This window comes from Onychomys torridus, chromosome 11 (assembly GCF_903995425.1).
Source record: "Onychomys torridus chromosome 11, mOncTor1.1, whole genome shotgun sequence".
In the NCBI taxonomy this organism is placed as follows: domain Eukaryota; kingdom Metazoa; phylum Chordata; class Mammalia; order Rodentia; family Cricetidae; genus Onychomys; species Onychomys torridus.
Genome location: NC_050453.1, coordinates 40,792,775 through 40,809,807, shown reverse-complemented (window position 1 = coordinate 40,809,807; position 17,033 = coordinate 40,792,775). Strand labels below are relative to the sequence as shown.

Here is a 17,033-nt window from a genome sequence, read left to right as displayed (position 1 = left end):
TGACTTATCTGACTTAAAAATATCTACTTAATGGTTCATGCACACCCATGTACCGCCCCCCCCCCCCCCCCCCCCCCCACACACACGCACACAAACACATGCTTTCTCTTATAAGAGTCTCTGGTTTTAAGCGAAGAACTGTTGGTCCATGGGTGTTACCTGAGTAACAGGAGACAACTTCTGTCATATTTATAAATAGAGAAAACAATCCGGTTACCATCGATAAGTGAGTGGCTTATAACCTTTGGATCTCCAGAACATTGAAGAGAGAGACCTGTAGGACCCAGAGAAAGGTGGAAACTGACAGGGTAACAGAAGCCCCAGAGTCTGTCAGGACCATCTTCTCTGGCCGAGCTGAATCACTGCTTCAAACACATGCCAATCACTGAGGCTCTGAAAGGTCAAGGCTCACTTTTGCTGGGAGGTGTGTGTGTGTGTGTGTGTGTGTGTGTGTGTGTATTAGAGAGAGAGAGAGAGAGAGAGAGAGAGAGAGAGAGAGAGAGAGCTGTGACTTCCTCCATCACCCTCCACCTTGGCTTTTGTTATCATCTCTCACTGAACCTGGAGCTCATCTCTGGCCATGCTACTTAGCCACCAGGCCCCAGGGAAGCTCCTGCCTCTGTCTTCTCAGCACCAGAATTGTAGATCTGCACGCTGTGCCCAGTTTCCCCTCACCCCACTCCATAAGTTCTCATACTTGGGAGGCATCTCCCCAGCCCCTGCTGGGAAGTTTTAAACGTGAAATCCACAAGAAGAAAGAAAGATGAGAACTTACTTCTCCATTTCAGAAAGGAAATATAGATCATTAATGGCAAAATTGATAGTGATAACTCTGTGTCCATATATCCGGCGTTTTATAAGGGCTGCTTCTCCGTTCTCCTGTTCTGTGCTCCGGGCTCCAGGGGAAACGGGGGTGTGACGTATTGGTATGGTAGTGGGTGATGCAGAGAAATCTATTAGAGAAACAACAAGGAATTATAATCTGGTTTCATCATATTTCTCTCAGGTCCTTCACCCTGGGCGTGCCTCTCTGGACTCATGTTCTGTAGCTGTTATAAGTGTCATGCCCTACACCTGGGTGCAGCCTCTTATTCATACTCGAATGACTGCTGAAGAACTCACCTGCTCAGGTGTGTGACAACACTCCTATCAAAAGATATTAATAAACTAATTCATTACAAGAGCAATTGAGTGTTGAAGGTTGTTTTCATGGCACTTGCCTAACAGAAACATTCATGGCTGTGACCATGCTAATCTAGAAGGCTTTCTGCAGAGACAGTAAAAACGGTGCATGCAGACGTGACTTTTCAAATGGGAGTGTGATTCTGATGGACGGTTACTCAGTTTATCAGGGAGGAATCAATGTTTAGCATGTAGGTGGGAATTTGAAAAACAACAAACATCTTAACTAAAGAAATGTTTGTTAAAGGGAAGGAGAATAGAAAGTGAAAGCAGAGAATGAAAGATCTCAAATTCACGGTTCCGAGGGACCACCAGACAGACTCTTGGGGGCTAGACTTTTATCAGGAGAGTTATCAGCACCTCACGTGGGGAGAGATGGCTAACAATATGGTGAGGACCCTAAGCAACTCAGGCCACGGTGCCATGGGCAGAGGGCACTGAGGGGGAGCTCTAAGGAGAGTTAGGGTTGGAGTTTTAAAAATACACCATAATCTATGTTGGTAAGAATATGAAGGAGTATACATTAGCACAGTGGTTCTTGAAGGTATTTCTTCCATAGGAGCACTGTACATCTGAGTGAATGTTAGAGTCACTCAGAAGTCCAGAGAGACATGATCTGTCACTGCCAATTTCTTCCATGGTATCTCAGGTACTTCCCCCATCTCAACTCTAGTCCAAGCAGCCTGTTTGAAGTTTCTGGGTTACACTATCCTTCTTTCTTGTTTTAGGGTTCTGTGCATACTCTCTTCCCACTATACCTGCTTAATTTGCTCATTCCTGAAAACCCAACTTCATGTCATGTTTTCAGAGGTGTTCCTCCCAGACCATTGCCAGTACTAACTAGGTAGGGTCCAGCTACAACCATTATTGAAGTCACTCATTGTCCTTACAAAGTAGGGACAATAGACTTGCTAGTTATTCTGTTGCAAAGTACTGCTAAGCATAGTTCTCCTCACTTAGGCTTCACCACAGCTCTGTGAGAGAAGGATAGTTATGCCCATTCTAAAGGTGAGGAAATAGAGGCATGCAGTGGCCTTTTAAACTCATACAAGTAAAAGTGGTAGGCATGATCTTTACCACCGAAGTCTCAGCACCTGGTGAAGTGCACCCTAAGGCATTCTTAGCAATGGTCATGAATGAATTAGTGGATGAAGCAGTTGAATAAATCTATGCAATGGACACTTTATGCCAGTCAAAAGCTGAGCAGATAGAGGTCTACTGTCAGAAAGTGATGTTCAACATAAAACGCTAAAGAAAAAGGCAAATTATAAATGGAAAGTTTATATATGTACGTATACACACACACACACACACACACACACATACACACACACACACACTTATGCACATCATCAGATTGTAGGCTACAACCAGAATGTAAGCTTCAAAGCACTGGTGATGTTCTCTCTAAAGATTTTCATTTCTGTCCTACATATTCTTGTAATTTTGTTGCCTCTTTGTTACTAACATGTAGTAATTACACAGCTAGGCAAACTGTAGAGTCATTTTAAAAGACCAGATAAAACAGCATAAGGAAGTCATTTTACCAAGAGTGAGTCCTCGCGGGGAAGACAGTCAAGCTGTAGGAGATGGCAGCACACATAAAAGGGCAGCACAAAGCAGGAGTGGTGGGTTGTAAAAACACAAAGCACATGAAGTTGGGAGAGGCTGGAGAGGAAGGGAGTACATCTGAGAGGGACCAGCAAGAGGCTAATGATCAAAATATAGTGTACACATGCCCACAATTCTCAAAGAGTTAATAAAAGCATTACACATTTAAAATGTGAGCTTTCTAAGTGCCTTTGTTATCATCCACATTTGCTGGCTCTTTGAGAAGCATCACCGTCCCGGCAGGCCTGGCCACCCAGGTTCTGTAGTGGTGTTCACTGGGGCTGATGCAGGCCTGACACAAAGCCTTCTGCTTGAGTTCTTGCGTGGGCTAGCCATGATGGCAGGGGAGTGACTCACTCTCCTTGGTGTTGTACATTTCCAGGCGGATAAAATCTAGAAGCTGTAGGCGTTTCTTGGGATTTTTCATGAATCTGCGGTAGCTGCAAAAACTCCTGATGAAGCTGATCATTTTTATCCATCCTTTCCTCTGGGGAAGGAAAGGGGCATTCATTAGCATGGCTGCTGTTGGCCAAGAACCTACCATGTGCTGCAGACCTGCTATTGGTTACAGGTAGTGTCCTCCCTTCTCCAAAGGAACACTTTTTTTTTTTGAGCTCCCATTTCAAGGGTGAGGATACTCGTCAGTCTGCCTGAAATGAAGTGGTTGGTGAATCGAGGAACCCAGCTCCAATCAGTCATGCCAGAGCCTTTGCTCAAACTCCTACCACACTGCCTTCCAGTAGCGAGGGTCAGCACTCCAAACAGGAAGGAACAGAGGACCCAGACTAGTTTCTGCTCACAGGAGGAAGTGATGGCTTAGCAGATTGTAAAGTGTTACAGAAATAGAGAAATGAGTAAACTCATTTTCTAACCCTTAAAAATGTACACATACCCACTCCCACCCGCCTGTCCCCTCCCCCATGTAAGCAAATGGATTCTGCTTCTACACTCCTTTAGTAGGCACAAGGAGGCTGTTCTCCAGTTCATTTGCCTCTGGAAACTTTGAGACTTCAAGCCAAAAAGCATCTTCTTGATGGGAGTGCTCACTCCTGTACCACAGTTCTTGGAGAGAGATCAATGCAGACATGGCTGTAGGGAGCCAGTGGGGAAATACCAAATTTACACTGGATTTGGGGACTAGAGACTTTCAGAGTAGAGCCTAGCTTCTCCTTAGATATGTAATTTGGGCCAATTTACTTGCTCTGCATCCCTGTATAAGACAAAAACAAGGGCCTTCCAGGTTGTGGTAAGCCTTAGTGTGTGTGTGTGTGTGTGTGTGTGTGTGTGTGTGTGTGTGTGTGAAAAAGTGTGTGGCCCACAGCAGGCGGTGAGAACATTTGGTGTCTTTCTATCTGACCTGGAAGAGCTGAAATTCAAACAAAGCTCTCTGGTTCTCCATAGATTCTTTCCAACATCCAGTCACTCATTGTGACCTGGCAGATTTGGTTCACACACAGAAGGGATGGGGAAAGAAAAAAAAAGCAGCACATTTCTGTGTCTACAGTATTGGGGTTAAATCTAATTTTCAGCTATATCTTAATTTCATCTTTGGAGTCTGATAGAATTAGCCTCAAACTTTTCTGTCAGACCAACTCAAACCACAAGAAAAGACCTCCCTGAGTACCATTTCCATCTCTTTCTCCTTTCTCTCTTGCCACAGGACAAAGGATAAGAAGGGTAATTGTGTTGGGAAGAAGGAATGGGCATTCTCGGTGCCAGACATTAACATTATCTCTCTGGGGATTGCTGGTCGGTGGGACACTTGGTCCAGGCCTATGCAAGGGGAGGCTTACGTTGCCAGTGACTGGATGTATAAGTCAGACTAATCTTGGTGTAGAAAGATTAGAGGACTATTTGGCTGATGGCCAACCCACACCCTCCCAGTAAGCACTGGCAGCAGAAACACTAACACATTCATTTCAGTGTATCTAACCCTGTGCCTGTCACTTAGCTGGTGACAGAGGGGCAGATCAGAAAGGGATTTCCCAGCATACTTTTTCTGAGCCTCAGATTATCCTTTGTAAAATGGGGCTTAAAACGCAACCCTGCCCCAAGAGTGATTCTTCCAGTGACATATCCACTGGCCCCACAGAGGTCATCTTTCCACTAGCCAACAGTGTCTGACAATGGCTTTTCTTTCCTCCTCACTGACCTGGGAATCCTGCAGGTGGATCGTTGACTTGGAGGGCTTCCTAGGGGGAGAATGTGTTTCACTTTCCAGCTCCAAAGGACGTGGTGGGAACATTTCTTGATACTCTCTAAACCTACCAGAAAGGAGACCGAGAATATCAAAGAAACAAAACCATGGTGCACGAAACACACAAAACAGTCTTGTTTCAAGTTGGCATCTACATTCCTCTTGCTATCCCAAATCTTGTACAGAGTCAGTCTGTCTTCTTAACACTGTATTCTTCCTTATCCTCTGTGTGTGTGTGTGTGTGTGTGTCTGTTTGTGTGTGTCTGTTTGTATATGTGTCTGTTTGTGTGTGTGTATGTATATGTGTGTGTCTGTGTGTGCATATGTGTTTGTGTGTGTGTATTTGTGTCTGTGTGTATATGTGGGTGTGTGTCTGTGTATGTGTGTGTTTGTGTGTGTATGTATGTATATATATATGTGTGTGTTTGTATGTGTGTCTCTGTGTGTGCATGTGTTTGTATGTGTATGTGTGTATATATGTGTGTGTTTGTATATGCATGTCTGTGTTTTTGTGTGTGAACATTTGTGTGTATTTGCATGTGTTTGTGTGTGTATTTGCATATATGTTTGTGTATGTGCATATGTGTGTCTGTGTGTATGTATGTGTGTGTGTGTGTGTGTGTGTGTGTGTGTGTGTGTGTGTTTTGCACTGGTGTTGGCAGGCAGGAGATTTCAAAGTAACTTTGGCGTTTCTCTTGGAGGAATACTCTGGCAGTACAATGTGAAGACTAGGAGACCTTTGCTTAATGTGGCTTTTCAAAGCCAGGAAGCAACTCCAGAAAGGAGCCACCTTCTCTGAGCATGCTTACCACTTTTCTTCGAGAGATTTCATGACGTAGCCCTGGAGCATCAGCAGTGTGGAGGTGGTGATGTTACGCATGTGAACAATATCTTTCAGAAGAGGAGCATCGCACTGCAGTAGTTCTTCTAAATGACAAGAAAGAGAGAGAGGGAGAGAGTGTCACTTCTGTTTCCTGCTTGGCCATTTCATGTGAAAGTCTCACGGCCCTCTGTTTTCACTCGGGCTTCACTCTGAGCCTTCTACAATCTACAGATCTCTAAAGAATATTTCAAATGTTAAGAGAAATTGTTTTTGTAGACAAAATACTATCTTAGTCCCATTTCAAAGACAAAAGCTTAAAGGGAAATAAAATCTTAAATTTTAAACCTGTCTCTATAGCTGGGGTGAAGTTTTTTAGTTTAGGGGGAGGCTTAGGAGGAAAGGAAGAAAACGTAATCTTTGGGTGCAGAAGGAGGGCCCAAGACACAAATACCAGTGCCGAGTGCAGCGTGGTGCTCCTTGTGTTCAGAGGCCGGAAGGCTGGCTACTGAGACTTGAAAGTGTATCAGAGGAACATCTAGACGCTCCTTTCTCTTTGAGACCCCCCAAATAACTATATATAGAACTCATGCTGAAAGTCAGTAAATAAGTATTTCTTATATGTGGCAATGCATTATGATAAAATAACTCTTCCATTCTAAAAGGCGGGAAGGAATGTTGGTTGGGCTGCACAGTCAGAGTTAACAATGTACCTGAGGTCACTTAAGGCTTAAGACTACTAGAGCTGTGTACTTGGGCTGTTAACCTGCCCTTAGGGAACACTGTAACAACTAACCTTCCTTGTCTTAGATTTCCCATGTAATTCATTTTAACAAGGGAAGCTAATACACAGTTGCAGTCTTACACATATACTCTGCCATGCTCCTGTCCCAAGATTAATGCATGTGTGTATGTATGTTATGATAATCATTTGCTGAGGACAGAAAAATAGGACCAAACCAGCTTTATAAAATAAATGTCCACTATAAATGTTGGAGCAATGTATGGATATTGCTTATAGCGTTGGATGGCTTGTTACCCGGGTTAGGTGGGCTCCGTTAGAATCTGTGACTCCATCCCTTGTAAGACTGCTAAACATTTCCGTTAAGTACCCTGTTCCTGGTACTTTCTGTGCTGTTCAGTAAGAGAGAGCAAAGCCCTTTGCTAGGACACATACAGGAACACGCAGACACAGGGTCAGAGTCACAAGATAGCATTCAGACTCAAACGGGTAGACAGAGCATGATGAAAGACACAGGGAGATTAGAGAATTCAAATCTGGGCTCCCTCTTGTTTAAGTTACACCCAGGGTAAACGCTTTATAATTTCTTATAATTCCTCAACGTGACCCCAAGGCAATGTTGGTGATTCCGAGGTCATTATTACCACACTCAGATCACACCTACAAACTATGGCATGCTGGACTGGGGCATGTCTGTAAATCCTTTCAGGCGGCAGGCAGAAGTGGGAAGGAAGTGTGAAAGTTTCAGGCCAGCCTGGAGTGTGTGGCAGGACCCCGTTTCAAAACAAACAAATGAACTAGAGAGACTTGTTAATTGTGAACTCTTTCTAATTTTGTATTTATACCCTTGTCATGGATTAAAACAAAAACCAAAACAAAAACGAAGAAAGCCAGCAAACAAATAAACAGCGAGCCCCCTCCCTTCCCACCTACACAAACTCCGCCTGCTCCTCTGAGACAGACAGAAAGCTTGGCTCTACCACCTCGCCAGCTTGCCTGCTTCCAGGCGGCACTTGCTCACTCCCTTTTTCTAGAGCTATATGCTAATACTTCACTTGCCAGCTAAGAGGAATTCCCATGGGTCAAGTTTACCACTACCTCAGACAGGAAAACAAGACAGTTCATGAACGATTTTGAGATAGACCATTCTCCACCCACGCTCAACTTTCCGCTCCTGTGCTTGGAGAGGATCACCTGTTTGCTTAGAGCGAGTCCTATGCTAATTGATTTGATGGTCACGTGATTTGAATTTGTGTTAAAGTTCCACAGATCGGGTAAGCTAGTTAACTTCAACACGTTCTGCTTTCTTTGTTTAGGAAACACAGCACTTTATCTCTCCCTTCCAGGGATTAAGGTTCGATTTCCAACATGAAGTGAAACTAACGAGCATGTACATGAATTTATCTTACACGTGGCTCCTTTTACTAATATTATGGCTTTAGGCTGAATATTCTCTGCGTTCATTCTCCCAGCCTCAATATTTCTCCCATGTAGCGACTCCCCTGTTCTGCTTTCTTGGGGATCTCATGGAGCCAGGCTATTTCCCTAGACTTGTCCTCCCAAGAAACTGAAGCGAGAATCCGGAGAAAGAGAGGCGTACCAGGAGCGACCTTGCCGTGGAAGTAAGTCTTGGTTATATTTTCCAAAGCACTCTTATAGGTCTTTTCGTTCGTCTCCATCATGATCTTCTGGATGGCTACCAGGAATTGCAACGGGGTTTCAGACTTCCGATTCTTGAGGAACTCCCGGAAGTACTCCAGGTGTGGAGAATTTAGGAGGACTTCTGTTATGTTCCTGGAAAACAGAGCAGTGCTGGTGACCGTGGAGAATTCCGAATAGGAAATGGAGCCGGGCACCGGCCCCAGTGCCACCTTCAGGCCTGAGAGATGCCTCTGCCTTCCAAGGGCTGGGATGAAATGGGTGCACCACCCACGCCCGGCTGCTCCTTTGAATGGAGATAGCGCTAAAGTTTTACCTACAATCCTCTTTCCTTTTCTCTGCAGTCTCTTTTCTGAGTAGGCTGTACTCCCGGGTTTCATCTTCAAGCGCGTGGTGCAACGGTATCTCTATTTGCTTCTCTCCCCAATTTTAACCGGCCACTTAATCTCATTTTATGTCACAGTTATCATTTGAAACTCTCTGCACGTACCCATCTTTTGACCAGTTTACCCATCTCCTTTCTGTACGTATGCCATTTTATTGGGTATTACCAATAGGCTTTTTGTTTGTTTGTTTGTTTGTTTTGAGCTGAGGATCGAACCCAAGGCCTTCAGCTTGCTAGGCAAGCGCTCTACCACTGAGCTAAATCCCCAACCCTCACCAATAGGTTTTTGATAGATATCCTTTATCAGGATGAGGTAGCTTTTTTCTATTCTCATTTTGAAAGTTTTTCTTTCTTTTTTTTTTTAAAAATCATGAATAGATGTTGTAAAGAGACTTTGTGTCAATTGAGATAATCGTGTAAGTTTTCTACCTCATTTATTTAATGTGGTATATGTGATGGTTAATCTTGGTCATCGAATGGACTGGATCTGGGATTGACTAAAGGTAAAGTCACTGGGCTCTGCTGGGAGAGGTTTGCTTGATCAGATTATCGGAAGTGGAAAGGTGCATCCTAAATATAGGTAGTGTCGGGGCTGGACCTACTGTTCTTCCAGAGGTCCTGAGTTCAAATCTCAGCAACCACATGGTGGCTCACAACCATCTGTAATGAGATCTGGCACCCTCTTCTGTATACATAATAAATAAATAAATCTTAAAAAAATATATATAGGTGGTGCTTTCCAGCATCAGCCCAGATAACAGGGAAATGAAAGAGAAATTTTGTTCTTGCCTACTGGCCTTCACTCTCCCTGGCAAGTTTATCTATTGTTACTGCTGTAGTTCCTCACTGACATTAGAATCAGCTTCTCCAGGTGAACAAATGAGTGAGGACCAGGAAGTCTCCATGTCTGCAACACCAGACTGGGACTCCTGAGGCCTATGAACTGAGCAGTTACTTCATTCTCAACCTCTCCAGTGTGAGGTGACCATTGCTGGACTGCTCCAGCTATACTGTATAAGACAATCTAAAAAAAAAAAAAATCTCTTTTTAATATGCACTCATTCTATTGGCTCTGTTACTCTTGGGAAGTCCAACTAATACAGAATATTATTTTGATTTTTGGATGCTAACTCAATCTTGTGTTATCCAGATAAATTCCAATTGGTTATGCTACACGACACTTTTATTGGTTACTGGATTTAGTTTGGTATTTGTTGAGCACTTGTATGTCTAGATTCAAAGAGAAGTACTAGTCTGTGTTTTTTTATTTATTTTTTATTTTTTTATTTTTTTTATGCTGCCTCTCTTTTGAGACTCAGGATGACATTGGCCTCATAGGGTAGGTGAAAGTCACTCCTGTTTTCTCAAAGAGCAACTGTGATGTTGGTACTGTCTTTGCTTTAAATATCACAGAGTTCTCTAGTGATATTGCCCACGCTCTGCTATATGAAAAAAAGTAAATTTCCAAACACTTACCACGTTTTTGTTTTTGTTTCGAGACTGGGTCTAACTGTGTAGCCCTGGCTAGCTTGGAAATTGCTCTGTAGACCTTGAACTCTCAGAGATCTGCCTGCCTCTGCCTCCCAAATGCTGGGATTAAAGATATACACTGTAGTGGGTAGCTGATCCAGCTTTGACCTGGAAGTACTACCTCCACTGAGGCTTCAGTAACTGTCAGTCCTACAAGGCAGGGCTGAGACAGGAGCCCTTAAGACCTGAGATCCAGATGTGCCAGCTCTCTTGGTTCCTGGATCCTGGACCCTGGAGGTAGACTGAGCAGAGTTTTCCAGAGAACACTGCTGGACTGCGCTACAGCTTTCCCAGACCCTGTTACCTATCCCTTCACTTGTAAGTTACCCCACAAAATAATCCTCCCTTTTAACTTCGTGGAGTTGCCTTAATACTACAACCAATAATACACCATTACACCTGGTAAAAATACTACTTTTTTGATGGTGCTTGAAGGAGACCCAGTTTTTAATCACTACTACTTTTCTTTTCTCTTCTTTTCTTTCTTTCTTTCTTTCTTTCTTTCTTTCTTTCTTTCTTTCTTTCTTTCTTTCGAGCTTTCAATTTTGTTGTTATTTCTATAGATTTACCAACACTTTCAAATTGTCTTTGAGTCTGATTTTAGAAATTTGGGCATTTTTAGAGGTTTATTACATTAAGTTGTTGAATTTGATCCATTTTCTAACAATGTCAACTTCCGTACAATCCTTTTTTTTTTCCAGTCCTGATTTTTAAACAAAATTTAAATTATATTTATTTTTGTGTGTTTGTATGTGTGTCCACGTCTGTCTTTCCACCTGTGTCATGTGTTCCATAGTACACATGGAAGTCAAAGGATAACTATTGGGGATTGGCTCCTTCTACTGTGTGGGACCTGGTCCTCCAGACTAGACCCTGTCTGTTGATCCATCTTCTAGCTCCCTGACTCTTTCTCCAGGCTAACTCTGCTGATTCTGTCTAGCAAGCTTTTCATCCAGTTGGTTTGCTTTTTCTAAGCCAGATCTGAGTTTGGTTGGATTATAACTGGTCTCGTTATTGGTTATCTCTAGTTGACTAATGGTTGCTTTCATGCATCCTTTCAAGTCTTTAAACACAATTTCCTTTACTTTGTTGAATAGTTTCTTAGATGTTTTTGTCAAGTCCAAATAGGAACCACCTGAGAACCAGTTTCTATCCACTGCCTGCCCCATGTGTGTTCTGTGCTTCCCTGGTTTTGTTTTGTGTGACTATTGTAGCTTCTCTGGAAGCAAAGTCTACTCTCTCTCACTCTTCACTCTCCCCAAGTTGTTGCTGTTGATGGTTTTATTTTTCTTTAACTGACTCACCGGGTTGAATTCTAGAGAGCACTGCTCCCCATGGTGTGTTTCCACAAGGTACCTGATCTGCTTTTTCTTAAACTGCCTTTCATCCTTCTCATTTATTTTAAATGTTATAATAAAAAGAATGCAAATTATAAAACATCACACACTGAAACTAAACAGACCCATCAAAGACTGTATATCCTGGTGACTTTTGTACAGTCCAAATAGTAATTCAAAACAGAAGCTGTGGAGCTTCACATTACATTTTATACTTTTACTATTGAATATATTTTTGTGCATTTATCCATCACAAAAAACATTTTTAAGGATATATTCATTATTGCTGTATATGTATGAGTGCTTTGTCTGCTTGTCTGTGTTAACACCTATATGTCTTGTACCAGCAAAAGCTAGAATAAGGTGTGGGAGCCCTGAAACTAGAGGTTGTAAGCATCATACGGATGCTGGGTACTGAACTCAGGACCTCTGCAAAAGCAACAAATTCTCTTAACCAATGAGCCATCTCTCTAGGCACCATTCTTTTCATTTTTAATTAAAATTTTAAGGCCTTATGGGAAGCCAAGAAAAGTAGCTAACTGGGTCCATTTTTGTTCTATCTGGGATTCCAAACCTATACATGATCCCATTTCTATGCAGTTGAGTTCCGACATGCAGTTTAGGAACTTTTCCTATAGTCTAGCTTTTTAAAATCTATACTTAAAATTTATTTCTCTTTCTATTATGCTCTCATAGGAATCAGACCAAACTTTATCACAACACTTAAAAGTCAGATTTGCATTTTCCTTAGTTTATGTCTTAGATTAAGAGCAAGAACTGCCGGGTGTGATGGTACACGGCTTTAATCCCAGCACTTGAGAGGCAGAGGCAGGTGGATCTCTGTGAGTTCAAGGCCAGCCCAAGGTCTACATAATGAGTTCCAGGAGAGTCAGAGCTACATAAGACCCTGTCTTGAAAAAAGAAAAAAAGCAAACAACAAATAGAAAGGGATAAGAATTGTCTTATTAGTATGATACATATTATATTAGCATTATCATCTATATCATTAGAATGGCCAAGGCAAGCATATGATCAATAATAACTCACACTGAATGGGGGTTAGAGACAAATTTAGAAGAATTGCGACTGTGGAGTCCTTGACCCTGGTTGTGATCTTACATCATGGTCTGTATGACTTCCAGGATTTAGGAAAGACTTGTATTATTTGTGGTCAACTAAGTTGGAAATATTTCTGTGGTCTAAGTGGAGAACAGTGATGAGCACAGATTAGAACAGCAGGAGGGATAGGTGACTGCATGTCAGGAAACTGTTTCCATTTTCCAAGTGTGTGCCAGGGGTTGGAGGGATGGAGGTGAGGGTGGGGTGGTGGTTATTCAGAGTGTTTGGAATGGACAGAAGATCCACAACCACTGGTGAATGCTACAGTAACAGTAGCATTCCTGTGGGCATTTATTTTCTATACAAAATATTTCTCCAGAGATTTGACTGTCTTTTTGTATACTATTATGTTTTCATAATCTAGAGATGAACTTTTCTTGTAGCTAGCCATTAGTCAAAAATGGAGTAAAATGAGTAAACTGGCCTCAGAGAAAAGTATAGTCAGGAAAGAAGGAAGCATGCCTAAAGTGTAAAGTACTAAAAAGTAGCACATAGGTGGTGGTCTGCTGTGGATATCGCTCTGTATGAAAAAATGCTGACTGGCCAGTAGGCAGGCAGGAAGTATAGACGGGAGAAGCAGAGAAGAGAATTCTGGGAAGTGGAAGGCTGAGTCAGGAGTTGCCAGCCAGACAGAGAGGAAGCAAGATGTTAAGATACCAGTTGGCCACAAGCCATGTGGCAACTTACAGATTAATAGAAATGGGTTAATTTAAGATATAAGAACTAGAAAGCAAGAAGCCTGCCATGGCCGTACAGTTTATAAGTGATATAAGTCTCTATGTGTTTACTTGGGTCCAAGCAGCTGCAGGACTGGTGGGTGAGAGAGATTTGTCCTGATCACCAGCAGGCTGGGACACAGGAAAACTCCAGCTACAGTGGTCTCTGGGGATGCAGTTTCAGAGCAGGGAATTACAGCAGATGTAACACGTAGGGAACTTTTCATGTCTAAGTGGCATTTGTGCTAAGGGAAGCGGAAAGAAAGACAGATGTAGCCTCTGCAGGAAATGTCACAGAATCTTCTCCCAGTGGAGACGGACTCTTAGACTGATTAGAAAATGGAGAGACATGAAGTAAAAGATCAGTTGTGAGGATGGGGTGTATATGCTATTTACAGCAGTGAAAAATGAGAGACAATGTGAATACTTAGAGGAAGGAGAGGACTCAACAAAATATGTTTCATCTACAGTGTGGATGATAGTAGATCTATGCAGGCTAATGTAGAAGAGTGTCCATGACAGTGAGAGTTAATGTGGAGACTCATAATTATCAAAATGTTCAGAATAAGTCGCTGGCAAGTGCTCAGCCCGAAGTGGAACATCTGTGTCAGCCCTCTCCCAGGCTCAGGGAACATCTCAGAAGAGAAGGCAGAAAGAGTGTAGGAGGCGGAGGACAAGGAGTGCTGGAAGTGCTGTCAATGACCATGACATGGCTGTGGCACCTGTGCACTCACAAGACGGCTAGGACACCAGGCCCATCAACATGCCATCGTGGGTGGGGGAGGGGCTCATAAGGCTCCACCCCTCCCTGGGGGGCTCCAGGCATCTAGGCAGTTAACATTGTTGAAAGAAGAGGAGTCATAGTCCCTAGTGGTTTATCCACTGGTGCTTTGCCCTTGATCAGATAAATAACTCTTACCTATTCTCATGCAAGTAAGTATACTGGATCTCTCTCTCTCTCTCTCTCTCTCTCTCTCTCTCTCTCACTCTCACACACACACACACACACACACACACACACGGTAAAAAATGAAAGTAGAGAAGAACAAGTTAAGCAGAACAAGTTTGATGAGAAGGGAATAATAGAAGTTATATATATTTGGTGTAATTATATATATAAACAAAATTTTTTAAAAGTTGTCTCTGATAGTTTTAAGAAGTTATTTTGTAATATATGTTACACAGTAGTCTAAAGTAAACAACTTAACATGCAGAATGTCTTGTTCATATGCATATGATCTACAGAGAAAGGTCTGGGACCCTCCACAGAGAAATGAACCTAGAGATGTTGCTATAGCCAGATCCCCTATCTTACCTTGGTCTCATGGAAGGCTTCCTTATGACAGCTTTTTTAACAAAGGATGTTTTCCTGTGTGAAGGTGTATGTCTTGGCTGCTTGACAATTTCTACTGTATAACCTGAGAAAGACCACAAAGTTAGGTAACAATATTTTATAAAGAGAGAATAAGAACGGACATTTTTCAGGCATCCGCCACAACTACTGTGTCAGGCCATTAACACATCAGGTCAAGGTGTGTTAGATGTGCATGTTGGTCATCAGGCCTAGAGCCCACCTTCCTTAGAGACATTGGCCATCAGGCCTAGAGCCCACCTTCCTTAGAGACTGGTGAGAGCAAGTTCACTAAACTTCTAGGTACATTACTAAAGATGAGATGCCACCTGCCTTCCAATCTGATTCTTTCATTCAGCCACAATGCATATGTGGTCTATCTTTATTGACACCTTGGCTGTCCTCTCAGAAGCACATGTCATTTGAAAGTTTTACTTTGTAATCACCAAACTTATTGACTATTGACCTCAACTCTAAGAGGCTCCACTCAACTTCTTGCTTTAACTAAAGCTGTTTTCTTTCCAAGGATGTGGCGTTGCAATGTATTCTGGCAACTTACACACAATTCAGAACAGGTGTCTTGCCTTGTGGTGTACTTTAGGACAATTATTCTAAGAAATGTATTTAACCGTTTTTGAAAAAATAATAGATTCCATGGATCTCACCATTATCAAAGCCCTTTGGGGTTTGGGATGTCATTTAGTTGACAGAGTGCTTGCCTAGCATTCATGAAGCCCTGGGTTCAATCCCTAGCATGATGTGATGTTCTTGCCTATAATTCTTAGCATTTGCAAAGTGGAGGCAGGAAATCTAAAATTCAAGGTCATTGTTGATTACAAATCGAGTCTGAGGCTAACCTTGACTACCTAAGACTCTTTAATTTTATTGAAGACAAAAACTGTCCATAAAATCATCAAGGCAGAAATAGAGTCATCTCACTGTTCAAAATGAGAACATGACCCAGTTATACAGTCAATGGCTTAAGATGCATATTTAGAATGTGCATATGCAGGGTATTTTTATGTGATTTGATAATATTTTTGTTATAGGCAGCATACAAAAATGATTGAAAGCCATATATATATAAAAACGAAATCCAGACTATAGAAGGCTTGATATAACAGAAGAAGAAACCTCACCAAGCTCTAAAAGAAAAATCCTTCCTAGGAACAAACACTGAAAATGTTGGGTTAAAAAAAATAACATTTCAAAATCACAAATCAACCAATAAGAAATTCAGTTAAAACTTGAAGATTAGAAAAAAAGATGGTGAAAATGGGAAGAGTATGTTGAAATACTAATGTTCAGTGTTTAAGCCACAGTGAGCATAAATAAAGCTCAGGATTTGAAAAAAATGGAAGAACTTCCCACTCCACATTTTTCTTAAGATAGCTGGCAATTTCGCAAAATCAGGAAGCTTAAGAAACTGGAAGTTCCTTTAAAAAACACAACAAAGAGGAAGACTCTTCTCTCTTGACTGTGGGTGTGACTTGTTCCTCGAGTTCCTGCTTTGGCTTTGCCTGGGTCGAAAGCCCAAGAAGCCTTCTCTCCGTTAGAGCTGCTCCCGCCAGGTATTCCACATGACAGCTGGAAAGAAAACTAAAACACCCGCAGAAAGGTGGTATCCAGTCAGCACTGCGGCCAGGATACCCAGAATGTCATCATGGCCTCTCACTAGAGGACAGCACCTATCAGAATTAGGGTTTAGATGGAGTCCTGGACCAGGTCCTGTTCACACTGGCTCTACTGGGGCCCCAGATGTGTATAAAAGTCATTTCTCCAGCCCCTAAAATGTTTACTTGGGGTTATTTGGCAATCAGCAGGCTGGCCATATCATTTCTTTAGTCCGAGGTGTGCTATGAGAGTAAAAATGACAATTGAAATTACCTGGAGCACTCCTTACACTTCCAGTTAGGATGACAAAATCAGAACAAATAATGACAGATGCCAGTGAAACGCTTAAAGAAGCTTAAAACTTAAGCTTTGTATTCTTTCCTTTAAAAAACTGATTAGTTTTACTTATGTGTATGAAGTGTATTGCCTGAATGGGTGTATGGGCACGATGTGTGTGCAGTGCCCATGGAGACCAGATGAGGAAATCGGATCCACTGGAATTGGAGTTGCAGACAGTTGTGAGAGGCCATGTAGGTGCTGGGAACAGACTCCAGGTCCTCCGCAAGAGTAGCAAGTGTTCTTCATTCCTCAGCCATCTCTCCAGCCCTGGCTTCATCGTCTTCATATAACCATTAGTAGTAAAATCCTCCAAAAGGAGGAATAAGCCACAATGACCCAGTGGGATACCAGATCCCCAGCAGAGTAAGAAGAACTTCCCTATAGGAAGCTTCTTTGCACTGGCTCAGAAGCCCAACCAAGGTGAACAGAGG

The 17,033-nt window shown here is 42.4% G+C and overlaps 1 protein-coding gene across 1 annotated transcript in view; it reads right to left on the bottom strand.

The window, feature by feature from the left end:
* Positions 1 to 17,033, bottom strand: part of Rgsl1 (regulator of G protein signaling like 1) — a 60,092-nt gene that overhangs the window by 12,323 nt on the left and 30,736 nt on the right. Inside the window, 6 exon segments of the mRNA XM_036201965.1 lie at positions 776 to 953; positions 3,151 to 3,280; positions 4,946 to 5,057; positions 5,800 to 5,917; positions 8,153 to 8,346; positions 14,614 to 14,716. Coding sequence (XP_036057858.1) covers positions 776 to 953; positions 3,151 to 3,280; positions 4,946 to 5,057; positions 5,800 to 5,917; positions 8,153 to 8,346; positions 14,614 to 14,716 — 835 coding nt within the window.